At 29.9% G+C, this 24,375-nt stretch overlaps 1 protein-coding gene across 3 annotated transcripts in view; it reads left to right on the plus strand.

The window, feature by feature from the left end:
- The first annotated feature begins 2,703 nt into the window (after nt 1-2,703).
- Nucleotides 2,704-24,375, plus strand: part of Ykt6 (YKT6 v-SNARE homolog) — a 59,076-nt gene continuing 37,404 nt past the window's right edge. Inside the window, exons 1-5 of one of the 3 annotated variants that reach the window (XM_087407546.1) lie at nt 2,704-2,971; nt 10,625-10,848; nt 10,986-11,063; nt 19,296-19,491; nt 19,585-19,856. In XM_087407546.1, the coding sequence (XP_087263672.1) occupies nt 19,302-19,491; nt 19,585-19,856 (462 nt within the window). In that variant the 5' untranslated portion in view covers nt 2,704-2,971; nt 10,625-10,848; nt 10,986-11,063; nt 19,296-19,301. Of the gene's footprint in view, nt 2,972-10,624; nt 10,849-10,985; nt 11,064-14,337; nt 15,400-19,295; nt 19,492-19,584; nt 19,857-24,375 lie in introns of those variants that run through there. The other 2 variants (XM_087407545.1, XM_087407544.1) reach the window with 2 other exon arrangements.

A 24,375-nucleotide genomic window follows, 5' to 3' on the forward strand; every position in this document is an offset into this window, starting at 1 on the left:
TATATTCATTCTAACATTAGATTATTTTGTTTTTGTTTGACTATATTTTGGTTGTTGATTTAAAACTTTTAAAGTGTTTAAATTTAATAATTATATAAAAATATGTTCGCCCTAATATGTTTATTAATAACTTTATTTTAGAAAAAATATGTGAAAAAAAAGAAAAAAAACGTAGGATTTGAACGTGGGATCTCTAGTTTACCGATTTCGCACCTTACGCGCACGATCACACAGAGCTCTTACATATTGCCTTTATGAACGTGGTATATAACGTGCATGGAAAATTGTAAATAATTAATATCTTATAAATTATCACGTTTTGAAATCAATTTTGCTATACATTAACATGTTCCTATTACATGAGAAAGGTATATAATTACTAAAATTTATTAAAACTTATATGTTATCTCGAATGCTCTTATACTGATATACACCGGGCGACCAAGATCGCTGAGAAAGCATTTTCGGTCACTCTTTTTCGCTGTCTTGTTCGCTTTGGCGTCGGTGATTTGATTGGGCGTCGGTAGTTTGACGCCTTGTGCATTTCGATTCGCGACTTATCGTTCCGAGTTTTACTGGTGCCCCATATAAAGCTGATTTGTTCCGATAAGGCAGGAGGCAATCTAATTACTTGATTGTCTCAGCATTATGGACAAGCCAATATATCTAATACTAATCCTAATCTCAATCCCTAATCCTTATCCTTCCAGAGCGTGCGGCTGGAGACGAGACGCAAATGAATAGGCCTCCTCATGATCCTGGTGGGCGCGAGACGCCTCGAAGATTCGAGGCGTATCGCGGCGAAACTGCTCATTCCTGCAAAAACGCCCCGCTGCTGGGTTTTTCCATTGCCCTTCTCGGGGCGGTTTCGCTGGATGGTGGATGGTAGTTAACGCATATATTTTTGTGGATAAGGTAGCATATTCGCTCCGACTTCGGGACAGGACCGACTAACAATAACTGTCTTATTCGCTCTCGACAGGAATCATATTAGTGTTCGTACGTATATGAATATATTGGGTCATCTAAAAACCGCGGATACTTTTTAGATGACCCAATACAATCACATAAGAAGATAGAAATATTATCTGAAGTTGGCAGCCTTAAATCTAGAGCTTCAAGGACCTACCACGTAAGGTCCCCAAAGTTAAATCAGGCTTGGCCCATCACCTCTGTCGACCTTTAAGTTGTAGACGTAAATAATGCACAAGTTTTGGCGTATGATGTACGATTTATTGCCATCTCTTGGAGACATTGCAATAAGTTCTACGTCATACGTGAAAGCTTGTGCGTTACTTACGTCTACAATTTAAGTCTAAGTAAGTGTTACGACAATTCTTGCTCAGACTTTATCTCGTTAGTGGTCGTGTCGTTAATCACGCACGAACTATGAGCATTAATGTAGAAAAGTGTCATTTTTCAGTCATTTTTCAGTTTGTGAGAATGTTCGAGGGAAAGAATCGAAGTGCTTGTATGTGAGCAGTGCATTAATTCGCTGGGTCATAGTAGCTGCCTGACTTATCGACGTTTATTTTTTACTCAAATACTATCAACTTTACAGAAAAACTGTAAGAGACAAATATCATTTATTTTCTTCCCATAGAACTCTAAAGCCGGTATTCATAGTCAGATCTTATATTCAAAATCATCTTAAGTACAGTTTTAAGAAGTCATGTACCAATTAGAGGCCCAATTAGCGACTTAAGCATTACTTAAGACAGTCTTTTAAGAAAATAATACATGATCTACAATGAGCAGTAACAGTAGTGGATTAAGGTGTAGATATAGAAATCAACCAATCATAATTGAATGTGAGAAAAATAATCAACTATGATTGATCGATTTCTACTCCTTAATCAACTACTGTTACTGCTCATTTTAGACCATGCATAAGAATCGACTATGAATACCGATCTAAGAATTCTTTCAGAACTTTTTAGTACTGCATTTTCTTATTTTTGAAACATATAAAAAGAAGAGCATAAGAAACCATCGCACAAGTTATAGTTTATAATTAAATATCACAAACTGCAGTACTAAAAAGTTCTGAAAAAATTCTTAGATCGGTATTCATAGTCTTATGCATGGTCTACAATGGGCAGTAACAGTAGTTGATTAAGAAGTAGAAATCGATCAATCATAGTTGATTATTTTTCTCACATTCAATTATGATTGGTTGATTTCTATATCTACACCTTAATCCATTACTGCTACTGCTCATTGTAGACCATGTATTATTTCTCTTTTTATACGTTTTAATTATAACCACATTCGTTTTTACGATGTATTCTTATTTTTGATAAGTCGGGCCGCTAGTATGACTCAGCGAATTAATGCACTGCATTGTACACTGATAGCTCCTGCACACTGTACGCGGAAACGTTTACCGCACAGCAAAATGTGATGCGATAGCCAATAAGATTACATACAATACAATATTTATTGGTTACCGCGATTTTGCCGCACGGCAAGCGTTTCGCATCCAGTGTGCAGAAGCCATGAAGCTCGTATTTAGAACGCGCTTACAACGATGTTAGCGCGCTAACACGTTATAATTTACGTTACGCATACTATAGAATTTTAGAGATAAAAGCGCGCGGGCCTGATAGTACACACGAGTATGCAACTTCTGCTTTTGCCTCAATTTGGACCAATCACAGATTGTTACCTATGGGCTGTACTCTTATTATAGATACTCTAATTTTCACCATGGATTTAACCATCTGTGCCTGACATGCAACATGATCAATATGGCAATTTCGTACTTCGCAGGTGATGTAGGGGCTAGTGGTGATTGTATACATTGTAGAAAAACAATATGATTCTCCAGTGAATTACATCACAGCGAATAAGCATCCTGCTAATAATCAGATTGTACGAACGGTAGGACTGGGTAGGATTGACTAGGATTCATCGCTATAACCAAAGATCTTTCAAGTTCTTACGATATAAATACTTCAAAAAAATCGACGTACGTAACATTGTTTTTAAGCTATTTTCAAGATTTGTTTACTATTTTTTATATGTAGAAAACAGATACAAATTTTTTATTAATATTACTTAAAAATATATAAGGCTTTGAGAATAAATCGACTAAAGGGGGATAAAAAAGCCAATTAAGAGCCTGGACGATTGTTGATACATTAAGTTATTTATTTATTTGTCAAAATTAATCCGCATATCCAACCAATGTTTTCAGTCTTTCTCAATGCGAAAAATTAATGAATTAAATAAATTATACATTATAAATTACAATATATATAATATTAGAATGCACAACAAGAGTTTAATATTTATTACAGTCGAAGCTGGATTTTAGATTTTTGCTAAGATTTGCTCAATCTGGCATCCTTCACATAAAAATTAGTTAAAAGCATCTAGATCCAGCTTTGACTCTAGTAAACATTAAACTCTTGTTGTATATTAATATTACATAAATTAGAGTTGTGATTTGCCACAATTTAAAATACAATAGTACAAAACATATATCTATGAAACACATTTTGTTACTGCAATGGAGTCAGTAGTTACAAAAGTAAGACGCAAGTTCAGATGTGACAATTAGTCTGTTCGACTTGCTTATATTTTTTTATACATTTTACACTTAAAATGAGATAGATATACAATATTTGGCACTGAAAAGAAAGAAAACGAAGATGCTGAGTGTAAAAAGTGTAAACAAGTCGGACAGACTAGTGGTCAGTTGGCAGATTTACCAATGTGTAATACCAGACGTTTTGATAAAATAATGATTCAAGCTGAATTATTGTGATGTTACAATAAATTATGTGTCAAATTATAGAAATAATAAATATAATAGTCACTGATCGTATAACAATAGATATTATGTATCAATTATATTATAAGAAAGATATACATATAATCATTGTATCTCAGACTTATGTAAAATATATAAAATTGATTTAACATGAAAACCGAATCAGTGAAATTATTATTGTGTTTATATCTTATGAATGTTGAAACTGTAATGTACAAAGTAAATCCAAGCGCTTATTACATAGAGTAAGACCTATCTCTAAGTCTAAGATCAAATAAGAAGACAAATATATAAATAAATAATAAATTTATACACAGTGTGATAATACTAAGATCAAGAAGCAACAGAATTCTGTAACTTAATAATAATATCGTTATATCGAGGATCAAGAAATTCCGAATCAGTTTGTAAGTTCAAGCCATTAATCTGTTTCTTAATCGCTTCTGAACTTAAACGTCTATTAATATTGTCTATTATAATACTGTTCTTTGTCTAACACTATCATCACAATGGCTCACAAGAAAAGACACATAAATATTTCACATATTTTGATCAGCTTTTGCATTATTCTTGGGCACCAAAAAATAATCCCTGTAGCAGTAAATTGCACCTCTACATATTTTTCGAGAAAATCACGATTTTAGATCACGACTCGCTTTCTAACCTGAGGGAATCGATAGATTTCAAACCTGAGGGAATCGATAGATTTAAAAAACGAGTAATTTTTATGTATATATATATTAGGAAAATTAATTTATACTGTACATACGGTTTATTTCTCGTTATTTATTCACAATGCTCTTTGGCAAAATGGTACACATAATGGTAGGTAGTAGTTGTCATAGAAGCATACGAAACATATTATCTTCACCATGTGTACCGAATAAATGTTGGTGTCATGCAACAATCACACTTACTAACCGTTTCATTAAAACGACATTCAAAAAAGTGTAAATTACTTGTTTTTTAAATATCTATTGATCTATTGATTCCCTCAGGTTTGAAAGCGATCCATCGTCGTGACTTAAAATCACGATTTTCTCGAAAAATACGTAGAGGTGCAATTTACTGCTTTACAGGGATTATTTTTTGGTGTCCCAGAATAACCATGTAAAAGTTGATCAAAATCCATGAAATACTTATGTAAGTCTCTTCTGTCAGCTTTAATCATTATTTTATCAGAACGATTGGTATTACACATTGATCAATCTGTCAATTGATCACTGTCACACCTGAATTTGTGTCTTACTTTTGTAATTATTGACTTCATTGCAATAACGAAATGACCTTAGATATATGTTTCATATTTTTTAAATTACTTTTGTCTTTTAAATTGTATTTTGTACATATTTTAACAGATTAATAAATAGTAACATCCAGGTCAACAAAAAACGAGCTATAATTAGGTAACAATGTAATATTTATTTTTCACAACTATAATTTTTAACGATAAATTTCAATGGTTTCGACTTCACTTAATCTTCATCAGCTGTGAAAATACATAATTGCCCCATATATCCGATTAACATATTATGAGGATCATCTCACCTTCAAGTTACAATAGATAGCATAACGGAACAATCGTATTATATTTAGTCAAATTTGTTAAATTATAAGCGATGAGTCATGTATCTAAATTCTTCGATTAATAGTGAAAAAGGGCAGTCAGTATGAGTAAAGAAGAAAATTCCAGTAACTCTATTGTTGTAGCTTGATATCAAATTATATAAGATGGATTAGCTGTATTTCTACATAAAATTGTTGCTAATAACTTGCCTGACAATTGTTGAAGAGCTCCTAATAGTTTCGATTTGTACAAGCAACTGTCAGGTAAAAAAATCAATGAGTTGGAGTTATTAATTTCTTTGGATGTCACGTCATTGTTTACCAATATCCCTCAAGATCTGGTCATATTAATAAAGATGGCAATACATAGAGCAAAAAACATCGATTCCTAAGACAGAATTTTTATATGTACAATTGAATTTATATTATCTTCCATGTACTTTAAATTCAATAACGTTATATATAAATAAACGTTTGGTACACCAATAGGTTCTCCTCTCTCTCTCTCCCATTGTGGCTGACATTGTTCTACAGGATTTTAAGGAAAAATTTTTGAATATGCTCAATGTTAATTTTTCGTTTTACTTCCGATACGTGGATGACATAATTATGGCGGCCCGTTTCGATCAGATTTCATCTATCTGTAAGACCTTTAATAGCATACACATTCGATTTACAATTTACAATTGAATGTGAAGAGAACCATAGTATAAATTTTTTTTTAAACCTATTACTTATAATGGAGGATGGTGTGATAACGGTGGATTGGTTTCAAAAAAAGATTTCGTATTCGGATAGATATCTCTCTTACTTGTTTAATCACTCCCTTTGGATGTGGTTCACTTGACACTACAAATGCTTCGAAACTTTTGATTGACCAATCGTAAGAAAGAATTTTATTAACTGATTAATCAAAAAATGCTTCGAAGCATTTGTAACATCAAATGGACCGTAGCTTTTGCCATAAATTGGTACCGTAAATAGTCTAGTGGATCGAGCAGTTTTGTTATCACATCCTAAGTTTTACGAAAAGATCTTAGAAATGTGTATTCAAATTCTTTTGAACAATGGATATCCGTTAGAATTAATATTTAAATTGTTCAATACAAGATTAAAAAAGTTGCTCTCAACAAAAATTCTACGCAAGAACAATCACAACAATGTTCATGTTAATAATAAAGTAATCTCTAATAACAAAAAATTTTTTGTACTTTCGTTCATTTGTAGTGTCACACAGTCTGCCACATGATTAGTAAATCAATCTATAGTATAGGTTACAGATGCATCAGCAAATTAAACAAATTTATAAAAGCGCATAAAAAAGTATATTCTGATAAAATAATAATGTAGTTTATAAGATTCAATGTAACAATTGCACATTTCTTATGTGAGGCAGACGAAGGGAAAACTCAATATCAGAATAAATGAGCATATTAACAATATAAAACTTGACTCATCTAGACATTCGTTTATAACGGAACATGCAGGGTAGTGCTAAGTTAAAAAGATAAAAATTAAGTTAAAAAGTTAAAAAGTTAATTAATTTTAACTTAACTTAGTTACAATTTAGACTCTTAACTTTTTAACTTTATTTAGTTACATTTTATCCGTAACTATTAATTTTTTATTTAATTTTTTGAAGTTAAGTCTCAGACATAATACGCGGCAATAGCAATAGCTTAAAATAAGGTGAAAATTGCAAAAATGAGCAACTTTATTAGGTGTTAACCAATGAAATTATAAATATTCTAGTGAATTTGCTCACTTTTATAATTTTTATCTCATTTCAAATTACACAATCGACCTTCAGATTCCAATCTCCAAATGTCAGAAACCATATATTTGACGTATCTAGTTTCTGATAGGTTGAAATCTATTATTCCTTATTATTAAAATATAACTCATCAATTCGGCTCACGTGAACTCACGTTGACTGGTTGTTCAGTACAGGAAGATTCATTTTCGATAACTTGCGAGAAAAGATGTCCGACAAAAATTTCGAAATGGCTTTATTACTTAAATTTAATAAGTATATGTGAACAAAATATTCAAACAGTATATATAATAGTATATATAAACAAAACATGTAAATAGAATATAGAGTATTTTCTAAATGAGGTATATATTTGTCATTTCCGTTATTTGTAAGACTAAAACCCTGGAATCATGAAATAAAAAAATAAAAAAAAACAAATTTAATTTTTAACTTTTCAATTACTTTTTTTTATCAACTTAACTTTTAATTCAATTAATTTCATTATAAATTAATTTATATCTTAACTAAGTTAAATTTTTAAGGTTAACTTAGTTAAAAAAAAAATTTAACTTATCCAACCCTGGGAATGTATTGCAATACCATAGTTTCGATTGGAAGAATGTTAGAATATTGGATACTGAAGTAAATTACAATAAAAGACTCATTTCTGCATAATGATGTATAACTTCATTTAATTTAATTTGTTTTTTTACATATAACTGAAAACAATTTTATTTATATTCTGATATGCTTTTTGATTCAATATATATATATATATATATATATATATATATATATTGTATATATATATATATATATATGCACATAAATTTATAAATTATTATTTTTATTTTTACTGTTTTAATTTTTAAAGATATGTTTAAATTTCAATTTGTAACGATATTTTTTTATAACTTCAATTTTGACTATATTGTTTTATTTTATTTAGTTAATCTATCAACATTATTAAGGACGTATTTACAATCATCTTATGTAATTTGATATTAAGCTATAACAATAATGTTACTAGAATTTTCTTTATTTATACTGACTGCTCTTTTTCTCTATTAATCGAAGAATTTGGATCCATGACTCATCATTACGTCGTTTATATGGGTCATCTAAAAAGTATCCGATTTTTTGTCACTAGATGTGTTGAGCATCAACACCATCTAGTGACAAAAAACCGCGGATACTTTTTAGATGACCCAATAATTTGACAAATTTGACTAAATATAATGTGGTTGTTATTATACTGTCTATTGTAACTCGAAGCTGAAATGATCCTCATAATATGTTAATCTAATCAGATGGGATAATTATGTAATTCTACGACTGAGGACTAATAAGGGAACACAACCAAATGAATCTCTCCGATTTAAATGAGTTTACTTTTGGTATGTTGTTCTATTGACAAAAATAGGAGACATATTTTTTTATTCGTGCTGAGTCATCCCCCTCTTAAGGGGGTGAATCCTGCCTTGAAAAAAATCGGTTTTTTTCTTTCAGATTGAATATCGTTGAAACTTCATCCCATGTATTATTCAATTCTCATTCAATTTTCATTCTGAAATTTTTTTTCTCTTTTATAGTTTTGACGATATTCAATCTGAAAAAAAAAACCGATTTTTTTCAAGGGAGGATTTCACCACTTAACGTGCGACTCAACACGTATAAAAAAAATATGTGTCTCTTATTTTTTTTCCATAAAACAACATACTAAAAACTTATTTAAATTGGAGAGATTCATTTTTGTTGTGTTTCCTTGTAAGTAAAGTCGAAATGTACCGTTGAAAATTATAGTTGTGAATAATAAATATTACATTGTTACACCTAATATATTATATAATATAATATATAATATAGTTTATATATATATATAATATAATATTATAGCTTATATTTTTAATTTGAAATATATGACTTTGACAAAAAATTTCTTGCGTATGTGGCTGTATGCTTTTTCTCATTTATGTTTTAATTATAGCTCATTCAATTTGATCTGGATGTTACTATTTATTACTCTGTTGTAAATTACTAGAGCGAATTGTTATCAATTTACGTTGTAGTTTTGTATTTTAAATCGACTCTAATATTATATAAATTATATATTTTAATTTACAGTATATAATTTATTTAATTAATTAATGTTTTCGTATTGAGAAGGATCGAAAACATCAGTAGAACGTTTGCAGATTAATGAGTAAATAAATAACTTTGTGTACAACAACCGGCTGTTAATTAAATTTTTTATTATTACATTGTAGAGTCAGAACTATAAAAATATTTATTTGCTTTCAAGCTGAGATAGCAGGCTTTGTAATTTTTGTGTACTTTATAAGTTATATTTGAAAGTTGATTGATAAATCATTGCAAATGTTTAATTTACGAGATTTGTAAGCATTTTTTATTTTCTTAGAAATCTGGTTATTTTTTGGTATTATTATTATTGTCTATGATTTTAAAGATCTATTTTTTGCAACTGAACTATTATGTACTCGTATTTGAAATGAAATCAATTGTTCAGGGAGTATGCTATTAGAGCTATTGCATCATTTTATCTTTATTAATCATTAGATGTCAAACAAGGATAGAATGATAGCTTTGGTAGTACACTCCCCGAAGCCACATATTTGAACATGAGAAAATTTTGCTAGTACAGCGACAAAAAATAAACTTCTAGTGAAAGATTTAAATATGAGCATGTGTGATATAAAGCTTTAATTTTTAGTTAATTATTTCTACTTATGTATTAGGTGTTGGAATTAATTCGTAGCGTTTTACAAGTGATGGGAAGTACTTTCATTAATGTATTTTTTAATGCTCATGTGAAATAAATAACATTCTTTCATTAAAAAACGCTACGAATTAATTCCAACACCTAATATATATACATATATATTTTTTGAAATTATATATATGTATATGTGCATATATAATTTCAAGAAATATCTTTCACATTAAAACTATTATAAAAATATATTATCTAAATATAATATTAAAATGATGTGACAGAGCTAATAAAAGACTTTACCACAGCTGTCAGATTCGCGTGTATTTATAATATGTATTTTCTACATGTATATATTTCTTTTCTACATGTATGTATTTCTCTTCTTTAAATTTACTTCTTTAAATACATGATTATATCATTGCTTTTGGCCATCTTCAGCGTTTACAATTAAAAAATGTTTATAATATGCATGACCTATCGTATTACAATAAATAATCTATGAATATCCCTATTTTATACGTTATAAAATTCTGGACATGGAAAAATGTATAATGATTTTTCTAAAAATATTTACGTAAAAATGAATTTTTAGTGTAAAAATGAAAATAAGAGGAATAATCTCCAATGGCCTTGATCTTGATGAATGTTATCCAGGACATGATTCTGAACAACATTCAAGAGATTTTAGCCGTCAGTTGGACACTTTACGTAATGCTAATGCCGTGGCGGTACTGTAACTTTCAAATCTTATAATTCGAAAAGTACTCAATGAAAAATAACTTTATTATAGTGTTTGCTCTCGACATCGACTATAAGATTTTGGAATAAAAAATAGGATGTTCCATTTAAAAAAATCGACATGACCTGATCTTGACAACGCCACCTAAGGTCAAACTGATAAGATTAATAAGTATATCTTTTTAAACCGTACAACTTTTGTCTGAACTTTTTACAATTGGACTTTATTTTACGAAGGTAAAAAGATGGCCTGAAACACCCGATATATATCACAGGGTGAGTCTGATAAAAAGTTCACTGTTTTTTTCGAAAAAAAACGATTAGAGATAGAGAAAAAATAGCTATTATCAAAATTATAGGATAGGTAGGAGGATATGACTTTGGGTAACCTTAACACTTCGTGGTCCTTCTAGGTCAAAATGATCATCTTTCACGCTAGATTTTAGAATCTTTCTGACATCGGAAGGGCGTGTACTTGCCATCGACTGAAGGTTTGAAGCTTCAATTATCGATACAGATGCTTAGCTTTTTAATCAGAGTATTTATCGTTAGTATACGTCTAGCAATCATTCGCGTAAAAAGCGTTTTTTTCCTCGGATTAAAATGTCAGCAAAGTGTGACTAACGCATTATTTTCGTTAAAAAATTTATCTTTTTTATATTTATATTTTTTCATTAAATTGCAAAAATAAGCAAGATTGTATCCTTTACGTAAAGATAAAAAAACGACGAGGAAAGAATGTCCGTCATGTCCATGTGATATACACTTTCTAAATCTGAATCAATGGATAATCTACTGAAGTGGCATACATGGTACTGAATTGCCAGCATATCATATTAGCATATTTGGCACTGAGTAATCAGTGAAATTCAATTAAAAGATAAGAAGTTTGGGCATTATGTACCCTGATAGCAAAGCTTGGGGAAATAGATTTTAAGCAGAGCCTGCTATCAACTTTTAATTGCAGAAAGGTAACAAATTGTAGACAACAGAGTTTGTACTATCAGACAATGTTGACAGTAAACTGCTGTCGAAAATATAACAAAGTCTGCTGACATGCCTATGCCAACAAATTGGCGACAGAAGCCAAACAAAGTCTGCTGCATAACCTGACAGTAAATTGCGAACAGAAACCGAGCAGAGCCTACTGACATAAACTGATTGGCAGCAGAAACTGAGCAAGATTTATCATTTTCATATGCGATCCCACCATGAGATGGACTTGCTTCTCGTAATAAGAAGGAAACGTCCAAGAGTTCTAAGAATTGGCATATGTAAATCGAATGGATAAATCTAGAGATTCTTAAGCTCTTTTGGAGTGTGCTTTCTGAATCTCTGAATATTTTTTGCCTATTTTATAACTTTCTTAAGTGTATTTTGAAATGTGAAGCTAATCGATAATATTTTAACAATAAGACTGTATTGATTGTTTCCAATTTTTACACCAGTAAATATAAATCTACCGAAAAAGATATTAAAAATATAAAAAAATGCGTCAAGTATATTTTGAAAAAAAAAGATACCAAAGATAATACCATAAAAAAAGAAGTGAAATAAAAATATTAGGTGTTGGAATTAATTCGTAGCGTTTTTTAATGAAAGAATGTTATTTATTTCACATGAGCATTAAAAAATACATTAATGAAAGTACTTCCCATCACTTGTAAAACGCTACGAATTAATTCCAACACCTAATAATATTTCAAGTATTTCTATTTAAAAAGTCCCATAGAACACAGTTCTCCGAGCAGCATCTTGAAGGCATTCTTATGATGTAAACGTTCTTTGGGCATCCTTTAAGACAGTGTTGTATGGAATAATTTCTCACAATTATAATATACTATACAAAGTACGGATGACATTTGAAGTGTATTAAGTATAGCACAAAAAAATGAGAGAATGAAATGCAACAGATAGCGTAATGAAAGGCGCGGAAATTGGGATGGGAAAGGGATACATCGATAACAAGTAGAAAATTGTAGAGATAAAAAATCAAACTAAGCAAGATTTCTAGCAGCAGCATACTTGACGCGTCTGTATTGTTTATAATCGCATAATTTTAAATGCGGTAGATTTCACGAATTTTTGTTAAGTATTATTTTCATTGTCGTAAATATATAGATATATGGTATGTGCATGTATCTTTCAGCCCAATTTATTTATTCAGATACGTCGTTTTCGCAAAATCTTGTCTCCTTTTGCTGCATTTTTTTCCGCACTTTCTGCACTATTTCTATATCTTTTTTATAACTCTTCTGCACTTTTTTTTACACTTATTTTCTGCACTTTTTCTATACTTTTTCTACACCTTTTCTATACCTTTTCGACATCTTTTCTACACTTTTACTACACCTTTTCTATACTTTTCGCATCTCTCTCGCATTTCTTCCGCATCTTTCATGTACCTTTTCTGCACTTTTTTCTACATCTCTACATCTACTTATTAGAAAGACATAATAATTTTCTTAATTATTTTCAAATACCATTATTTTTATTATTAACTTTATCGTTATTATATTATTTAAATATGAATATAAAGTGTATTATAAATAGCGCGTTTTAGTGAATAAAAAAGTTTCACATTTAGATATATTATTTGCGTCTTCTGCGCTTGACTTCTACTGCCCAATCCTTTCCAATTCTATAAAGTATATTATTACTAATAACAAGAGCTTAACAAAAATTCATAAAATCAACCGGAAAAGACATTAAAAATGTAAAAAGGGCATCAAATTACAATAAGATTGGAAATAAGACCGTTTATGTTAAATACATTACTTTAAATATGAAGCATCACTACGGTCTGAATGTTAAGATGTTGAACTATTATATATATTCATTTAAATGAATTAATTTCAGAAATGATAATTGCGTGCCGATATGGTTGTCGGACTTTCAACGCAATCAATCTGAAATATTAATAATCCCCTCAAATTTCCCAAATTTAATCTTAAAAAACTGTAATAAACTTATTACGAGAAATATTGCCTCGGCCGAGAGTCGAACCCGGATCTCTTGCATTCCTTGTTGTATTTTTCGCAATAAGTTTATTACAGTTTTTTACTGGCTTCCCCCACTCCGCCCAGCGCGCTGCCTCGCTCGCGTTTCTCAATTTTTCAATGGTTTTAAATAAACTTTTTCGGCAGCAAAAAATTCAAGAATTTTGTAATAGCAAATTCAATTTTTCCTTGACAAATTGTCAAGGAAAGTGCCAGATGGAATTCTTAATCTTAAAAATTAGAGCCACAATGATTTTCTTTTTAAATTGTTATCTCGGTTCCTAATAATCGGAGGATATCCTTTTCATTTTTAAATGCGTAAAAAAATATTAGTTGTCGAACGCTTTACATGGCTATTTGATATGATGCATATTAACTTTATTCCATTTTTTTATACGAAAAGAAGATACTTTTTAAAATCATTTTATAATAGTTTAACTGCAAAAAATCGTTTTGTCATTAAATGTACGTGATAGTGCAACTCTTAAAGAAGAAAAATCACCCCTGTAAATTGCTCTATGATTGCTCAAAGATATAAGTAATTAAGTTTTCCGCAGACAGATTTTTAGTGAACAAATGCCTTTTTGCAAAAATGCACATTTCAAGCTCGTTCAAGGCTAGATTTGTCCATTATTACGAAGGCTACATTTTACGAAAATTTTGAAGCTTTGCGTTTAAATTTTAATGAACAGAGAGCGAAAAAGAGACCTTTTTCAGTGTTTTTTAATTTTTTTTTTCTACTTAATAGATCGATTTTAATGTTCCATGTCTCATTTTGTAGGTATTTCAAATACCTACATTTTTCATACCATTTTTTTTTATACAATCAATATCTTTCGTGTTTTATAAGCGAAAAACGTATTTTTTGCAACTATTCGATTTTTTTCGCATATTTTCTTCATAAGTCTCAAATCTCAAACATACGCATTTCATTTTTGATAGCCTCTCGAAGATTTTTGTGAAGAAAAATGCTGATTTATAATTTTTTTCCGGCAAAATTTTACTTTTACTGAACTATTCTTGACTCGAGTTTATGAAGGAGGTATATAACGCGCATGAAAAATCGTAAATAATTAAATTTCTCGTAAACTGTTGCGTTTTAACATGATTTATACTATTTTGGATTAATGGGAAGGGTATACTATTACAATATTACAATTTATTAAAACTTATATGTTATTTAGAATGCCCCTCACTTTTTATTGATACCTAGGGCCGCCGAGCGGCCGAGATTGCCGAAAAAACATTTTCGGTCGCTTGAAACAAGCGACTAATGTGAGAAGGAACTTGCTGTCTCGTTCACTCTCGACGCGCCGAAGGCGAGCACTTGTATATGGGCTCGTGCTTGAATGTGTGGAACCGGTTTCGCCAGATCGCTGTTTGATATTGTGTCGCTACTGTCAACATAGAATTCTTGAATAGTCATGAGCCGTAAGCTAAGAAATGATAATGAAAAAGTAATTTATCTCTATTTGTTTATAATTAATTAAAAAATGATAATGATAAAGCAATTTATTATTCGATATTGATCTTCATTTGTTTATAACTTAATATTTAACAAAGGGAAATGAGATAAAAACGAAATTATACGCTGGTTAACTAAATTAGGAAATGATAATGAAAAATAAAGTATTAATATTCTTCAAACTGTTTAATTTTTATTACAGTATCAACGATATTCGCTTCGAAAGAAAGAATAACTTTTTTTCAAAAAGGTGTTGCATTCCCTAAAAGTGTAAAAAAATACATGGTTTTCTTATTTTTATCTAGAAAAAACATATTCATTATTCAAAAATCAAAATCGGAGGACACTTCCATGGATTTACTTGTAAGTCTCTTAATGATAAAATCGGAAAAGCACATTTGCAATAGTCATGTGATTACCTCGTCTCTTTAGATCTGGATAATATTAATAATTTTATAACGGTAGAGCACTAATACTAATATAGCAGTAATTTATAGTAATGGTAGTCTATCTAGAGACATGGTAGTGGCTCGGTGTTAAGCATGATACGAGACACTGCTGTGCCTTCTTTACGCGAATCGGCGAATTGTTAGTAATAATGATAGCAGTAGCATGTAACACCTCTCTAATTATGTTTGATTTAATGATTAAACAAAAACCAAAGCTGTCGCGTATACTTTTATACTTTTCGAAAAGAACCGATTGCTCCGATTGTTTTGCTATTCTCGATTGATCTGTGTTCTCTCAATAATTATCACGTTTAATTAAATTTACTGGCACTATTACAATAACAATGCTCTTCGAACCTTAGCGTTAATGGCTAGTTTAAAACAAGTTTTTAAATCAATTATAAACTATTAATCAGTTATACTTTATATGTTTTACGGAAAAATACGTGCTCTGTCACTCTAAATGGTTACGCTCTTCCGCAGAGAATTTGTATTCATCCTACTATGTGCCATACGTTTTTCTGCTAGAACTTCATGGACGAAAATATGATTAACATATTAACATATGACGAAATAAAAAATAAACTTCCCCTTCTATAGTAATAATTATAGTAATAAAATATAAAATAGTAATAACATAGTACAATAATAACTATAGTAATAAAATTATTGATTTAAGACTGAGTAGTCATCACAGCCATATTTAATTATGACGTTAGAAGCGAGAAATGACATTAATTTTTATTACATGCTATTTATAAATAAAGACAATTTGGGTAAGACAAAATGATGAAATTGTTTTAAAACATTTGTAAAAATAGATAAAAATTATGTTATTTTATTTCCTCTGACAGTTAATAAATAATCGTAGAAAGTGATAAAAGACATGTAAGTGAAAATAAGCTACACATATGCAAGAAACAAAAGCACTTTATGTGCCTTTTATCACTTTTTAGGATTATTTATTGACTATCAGGGAGGATAGTTTTCATCCATTTTTATAAATGTTTTAAAGCAATTTTATCATTTTGTGTTACCCAAGTTGTCTTTATTTATAAATGATACGTAATAAAAATTAATGTCATTTCTCGCTTCTGACATTACGATTCAATATGATTGTGACGAATACTCAGGAGCTTTAACAACAAATTAAAACCAAAGCTGTCGCATATATGATTAACGGCGACGACATAAAAAATAAACTTTCTCTTCTAATTATAATCAGTGTGGCAGGGGTGTATATATATAGAAAATGATACATTGATATTTATTATATAATTAAATTAGGAAATTATAATGAAAAAGAAATTTTTCTCTGTTTGTTTATTATTAATATTTAACAAAAGAAGATTGAATGGAAATGAAATTATACACTGCTATTTGATAACGATTTCCATTTGTGTATGACTTAATATTTAACAAAAGGAGATTAGAAAACGAAATTATATGCTGATATTTATTAATTAAGCTAGGAAATGATAATGAAAATGCGAATTATCTCTATTTGTTTATAATAATAAAAAATAATGAATATTTAAAATCCGATGGAAATAAAGATACATAAAATTTGATATATATATATATATATATATATATATGTATTATATTGTATATATATTATATATATATATATTGTGTATATATATATATTTTTTATATATATATATACATATATATATATATATTAGGTGTTGGAATTAATTCGTAGCGTTTTTAATGAAAGAATGTTATTTATTTCACATGAGCATTAAAAAATACATTAATGAAAGTACTTCCCATCACTTGTAAAACGCTACGAATTAATTCCAACACCTAATATATATATACAGAATACAAATTATACACTAGTAAGTTGTTAATTATTATCTTTGAAAAATATAGATGACCGTTTTGACATTTTTATCGACTCAAGTAAATTATATCTCTAATTCTTCTTTAAAACTTATTGTATAAAAATTATTTCACAAGGGAAAAGGATCAATAGGGACTAATTTTGGCCTTCTCCGAATTTTATACAAAGACATGAAAATCTATTAGGTGTTGGAATTAATTCGTAGCGTTTTACAAGTGATGGGAAGTACTTTCATTAATGTATTTTTTAATGCTCATGTGAAATAAATAACATTCTTTCATTAAAAACGCTACGAATTAATTCCAACACCTAATATTTCTTGAAGTCAATTATAAGATAAATTGTTTATAAAAACGTTCGTTACTACAAAATGCATGATATCAGTACAAACTTACTTTTTAAGAAAAGGCGCTAAGAATACATGCTTCTCGAATAAAATCTAAGTATCCAACCTAATTAATAATAGTTTCAATTTTTCTTCAAGGATATTTTTATTGAAGGTCTTTTTATTCCAACTCAAGCAATGGTAACTTTAATTCTCTGTCAAATTATTACTCTTCAAAAAAAATTAATGTATCAAATGAAAAATTAAAAGAGAGAAATTGCTACAATCTTAATTAATCAAGTTAAATTTTATTAAATTAAAAAGTAAAATAAATGATACTGTCTCTTGTTATTTACTTAACTCTAATGATATGTATCATTCATATAAAAGATTTGATATCAACAAAATTGGCGCCAAGTTAAATTCCTCAAAATTTTATGTATCATTCGTAAAAAAGATTTGATATCAAGAACTAGCACCAAGTTAAATCTCATTTCATTATACCATGTCAAATTAAATAAATAATGAATATTAATTTAATGATATATATTATTTGTACAAGAGATTTGATATCAACAACTGTGGCGCCAAGTTAAATTCTACTATCAAAATAAAAAGTAAAACCCAAATGATACTATCTTTATTATTTACTTAATCCAAATACTATCTTTAATCAAACCTAAATATACGTATATCTTATTGAAGAATCTTCCTATTCCAATCCAAAATTTAAATTTCTCTTAAATGAAATTATTATATCAGAATTCATTCAAAGACATTTTTTCTTTCAACTAAAGTAATTTTAATTTTTCTTCAAAATATTATACAAAACATTATCATAAAATGCGTTACCTTGCTCAATTGAAGTGTTACCACAAAAATTAAAGAATTAACCGTATAAAATGAAACAAATTTAATTTATAATAAGTAGAAAAATTTTTCATGTAAAAACACTTTGCGTTGCTAGATCTCAATATAATATTATAACATAGTAGTAAAACATGAATGTAATATTTAGAAAAATAAGAATGTAATTCTTAGAAAATATAATATTTAGAAAATAACATAAATAAGAAGCATATTAATAAGACAAATTAGAATTATATTAAAAAATATGAATATTTAGAAAATATGAATATTTAATAAAATAAGAAACATTCCCAACGAAAGTTAAAATGTCTAGCGTGTGTATATATGTATATATACGCCTGAGTTATAGAATGTAAATTATGAACACTGTGCTTTTTCTTTAGTTTTTTTCTTTAATTGTCCTAGGCTGTGTTATGCTAACGATCCCGTGTATCATCCTTGTTTAATCTTAGATGAACAATAAAGGTAAAGCGATATACGGAGGTACTCGAGTAACGTTTCACACAGTCTTAATGATATCAATGTTATTTGTTCTGCTGAAAATTCTGATGAAAAAAAAGTAACTGAAAAATAATTAAAAGTTATTTTGTCAGTAACGGTAACTGTAACGAATTATTTTTTAGAGTCGATAATTTGTAACAGTAACTAATTACTTTTTGAGATAAAAAATGTATCTGTAACTAATTACTTTTACAAAGTAATTTTTCCATCCTTGTTTATTATCTAATACTGTATCTATTAACTATATCTATTATTTTTGCAGTTTAAAATGGTAAAGTTATATGCATTGACCGTTCTATATAAAAGTCCTCCGTCAGTAACGACGCTGAAAGCTGCTTATGATGTAGAGTCGTTCTCATTTTTTCAAAAGAATAGTATTAAAGAGTTTATGTGTTTTGTCAGTAAAACCATTGTAGAAAGAACGCAGACTTGTGCCAGGCAAAGCGTCAAAGAAGGAGGTAATCATGATAGGATTATAATATTATAATTCTAAAATTTATTATATTACTGTAAACAATATTATGTTTGATTCTCCATGTATTTGATCCTAGAATACATGTGTCATGTCTATGTACGAGCCGACAATCTCGCTGCAGTTCTCATCTCGGATCATGAATACCCTAGGAGAGTGGCTCATACTCTAATTACAAAAGTGATGGAAGAGTTTACAGTGAAACATCCACCATCGACATGGCCCGCGCTTAAAGAGGTCACCGCTGACTTTCCACAGATCAATACGTATCTAGCCAAGTATCAGAATCCAGTTGACGCGGATGCGCTCACGAAAATGCAGAACGATCTAGATGAAACCAAAATTATTTTGGTAAGAATCAATAATTACATAGTTTTTCTTTTATTTACTAAAAAATTTCTAAGAGGATTTATTTGATCTATTGGAATATCCGTTCGTACATAGTGATTCAGATCCACAACAGAAGCCGGCACGTACGTATTCCTCATGAAAAAGTGAGTTGAAAATGTCAATAGCAAAATGTTGTAATAACAATAATTTTAAAGCCTTTGAAAATATCCAACTACAGGGCATGAAATTCGCGCCGTCAGAAGCGGTACAACTAAGCGGCCGGCCGGGCGAACGCTTTGACGGATACGATATTGCACGATATCGAACGAATATTGTAAACGAAAGTTCGTAAAATTTCTAAATTAACATCTACTGTAATATTCTTAAATTGAATCCGATTTAATTGATGAGAAGTAATGTTAATTACGCAAATTCGATATGAAGTCATTTATATCAGTAAAAAGAATTTTTAAAATATGTTTTAAATAATAAACGAATAAATTTATAAACAAAATCAATATTAAATTATCCGAACATATTTCAAAAATCCTTTTTACTGATATAAATGACGTTGTATCGAATTTGCGCAATTGATATTACTTCTTATAAATTAAATCGGACTCGATTTAAGAATACAGTAGATGTTAATATAGAGATTTAATGAGCCTTCGTAATACTTGTTCGATATTGTACTGTTAAGCGGTATCCGTCAAAGCATTCGTGCGGCTGGTTGTTTAATTGCACCGCTACTGACGGCGCGAATTTCATATTCTATGGTTAATATTTTCAAAAACTCACCGTTTAAAAACTATTGACATTACATCATTTTGCTATTGACATTTTCGACTCACTTTTTCGTGAGGAATATGTATGTGTCTTCTGCGGTTGGTCTGGATCGCCCTGCGTGCGCGCGCCCACACTCACGCGCTCACACTCACGCGCTCTCACACACACACACACACACACACACACACACACACACAAAAAACCACACACACACACACAAAACCACACACACACACACACAAAACCACAGAGGAATTTTGTAATAGCGCGCACTAGGGACTCTGAGTGCACTTTATTGAGGTAATCTCCATTTCACTCCTAAACTGAAAATCTAGGATCGTTGCGGTATCATTTTATCTACCGATGTGAACCTAGCGCTCAACTTTATCAAAAATAAAAATTAATACCGTAGGCCGTTTGTACTTCGTTTGTATTTGTTTGTACCGATCATTATTTTGTTTGTACCTGAAACAGTTAAACAAAAATAAAAAGGGTTCGGAGTTACAATACGTTTCAGTTTTTGCGCGATCCCTATATAACGAACTTAGCCAATTTTCAAGATATCGAAATGGGATCAACGGCATTCGAAAGAGAATCGTTTGTACCCGTTTGTACTTTTCCTACTCGCTGTATCTTCGAACCCTTTAAGGTACAAACGAAAGTAGGAGAGGTACATACAGATACAAACGATTCTCTTTCGAATACCGTTGGTCTCATTTCGATATCTTGAAAATTGGCTAAGTTCGCTATATAGGGATCGCGCAAAAACTGAAACGCGCTGTATCTCCGAATCCTTTGAAATATAAATAAAAGTAGGAGAGATACAAATGGGTACAAACGATTCTCTTTCGATATCTTTAAAAATGGCCGACTTCCCCTTTTGGCGCATTTCCGAAATTTTGAAATCGCTGTATTTCCGAACCCTTTGAGATACAGGGTCCGGCAAAATGATCTCCCATATTTTAATCTTTAATAAAAACGCCATTGTAAATGCTATTTAGATTTTATTTTTATTAACTGAAAATTTATGCTATGCCATTTGTTTTTATTGAGTTTTGAAAATTACAGAGTGGTCCAAGTGGCGACCATTTTTTTCGATACACATTCGAAGCTGCTTTCTAAAAGTTTCCATCACTCGAGCAATAATTTGAGGCGATATTCCTGTAATTTCTTGGCGTATTGCTGCTTTCAATTCGTCAATGATTCGGGGGTGGTGTTGAAAAACCTTCGCTTTCAGGTAGCCCCAAAGGAAAAAGTCGCATGGGGCAAGATCGGGTGAACGCGCAGGCCACCCAACGTCTCCACGTAACGAGATTACGCGTCCTGGAAACATTTCCCTTAAAACGTCCTTAAACGCCCGTCCAATTCATGACGACAACTGAAATGGCAAGGCGCGAGCTACCAACCAACTACGCTAAGCTCCCCCTCTCTTCAGTGGTTCGGGGACAGTGGCGGTGCAAAATGTGGGAGATCATTTTGCCGGACCCTGTACAAACGAAAGTAGGAGAGGTACAAACGGGTACAAACGATTCTCTTTCAAATGGCATAAATGAAATTAAAAAATCTTAAAGTTGCGCGCTGGCCATTTTTTATTTTTTGTTTAACTGTTTGAGGTACAAATAAAATAATGATCGGTACAAACAAGTACAAACGAAATACAAACGGCCTACGGTATTAATTTTTATTTTTGATAAAGTTGAGCGCCAGGTTCACATCGGTATTTCATCTAGCTTCAATATGCGCTTTAAGACTATTTGGTATGTAATTTATAAAACTGTAAAATGTATTTAAGATTTAAATATATAATATTACATATTTCAATCTAAAATACATTTTGCACAAATCTATATTAACACGTCGCGCGTTGGAAATAACTGCTACGTTACTGTATTGCTATCTCCACTTACACTATTGCCGTACGCTGAGCGCATATGGAGGAGATGATTCGCGCTATTTCGAGGTATGCTTAATAGTAGATATAGAAAAATGTTTTACACAAAAATTGCATGGTTTAGGGGAGGGTCTTGGTCATATTGTCTTTCTTCCAAAAAGAAGTTATATATTGTAATTCTATTTAAAAAAAAGTGAAGGCGTCAAGAGAATATGAAGGTCGTCTCCTTTTTTAAATGGAATTGTATAATTTTTTTATACAATATGATTTCTTTAATTATTCTGCATTTAAAAGTATTAAGATAATGATATAAAAATCCAATAGTTTACGAGATATTTTATACTTTATTTCGATACATAAAATATTAAGTAACTTGTAAACTATTAATTTTTCGATAATCGTATCTTAATACTTTTATGAATAGAATCATAAGATGAATCAATTAGTAGAAAAACAATTGCTTTAAAAAAATGTGAGCAAAATGGATAATTTTTAAAATAAGCAACTATATGTTTTCTTTCCATCAATTCATTATTCTGTTCATAAAAGTATTAAGGTTATAAAAAAATTAATAGTTTACGAGTTATTTAATATTTTATGTCAATATATGCTAAAATAGAGTATAATATCATTAATATTATTTTTTAATATTATTATCGTAATACTTTTATGGAGAATAATCAAAGAAATCATATTGTGTACAAAATTATATAGTTCTAAAAAAGTGGAAGTGTACTACATATCTTTTTGACGCCTCCACTTAGAAAAAAAAACCAACATGACCAAAATATGTCTCCCTCTAATGCTCAATTTCTTCACTACCAGATAAGTTGCGGGTAATCTTATCAAGAAGATATCGCTATTGTGATCTGGGAGATATCTTTTATAAATAAAGTTATTTAGAGATGAAGAAATTAGGCATAAACCATGCAACTTTTGTCAAAAACATTTTTCTTAGCTTCCATATTTTTCGAGATATTTGTTTGGGGAAATTAAAATGAGAGACTGTATACAGAATATCTGGTAAATTTTGACAAAGCACTTGTGTGTAGATGGAGCGGACTAAACTGAGTTGAAAAGTCCTGTACCATTTTGCAATTTTCGCACTAGTTAACAAGATATTAATTACTAAAAATTGTCGAATATTGATCTTCTATAATTTTTCTCAAATATCAAGTTTACAAAAATTGCAAGAGACAAATACTGTTTATTTTTTTCTCAGAATTTCACAAAATTTTTTAGAATTCTTTATCAACTTTTTAGTACTGCATTTTCTTATTTTTACAACATAACAATACGGTATTAAAAAATTCTGAAAAAGCTCTTAGAACTTTATGAAGAAAATAAACAATTTTTTTCTCTGGCTGTTTTTCTGTAAAGTTAATAGTATTTGAGTAAAAAATTATTGAAAACCAATATTCAGCGATTTTTAGTAATTAATATCTCGTAATTATTGCGAAAATTGCAAAATGATAGAGAACTTTTCCGAGTCAGATTAATCCGCTCTATCTATACACACAAGCGCTTTGTCAAAAAACTTACCAGGTACCCATATACAGAATGTAAAAAAGTTCCGGACCGCTTAAATATCTTGAAAAATAAGCATTTCTGAGAAAAATGTTTTATACAAAAGTTATAGGGTTGAAAATGATTTATTTACTGACCTTATCAATTTGACCTTGAGTGGCGCCACCAAGGTTAAGTCAAGGTCGAATCCATTTTTTTTAAACGAAATCTATTTTTTATTTTAGAATCAATAGCTGATGTCAGGAGTTTTTTAAAATACTATAATAAAGCTTCTTTTTAATTAATATATTCCAAGTTATGAGACTAGAAAGTAACAAAACTGCCAGCATCATATGC

This window comes from Acromyrmex echinatior, chromosome 7, assembly GCF_024713525.1.
Source record: "Acromyrmex echinatior isolate Ae372 chromosome 7, ASM2471352v2, whole genome shotgun sequence".
NCBI lineage: Eukaryota > Metazoa > Arthropoda > Insecta > Hymenoptera > Formicidae > Acromyrmex > Acromyrmex echinatior.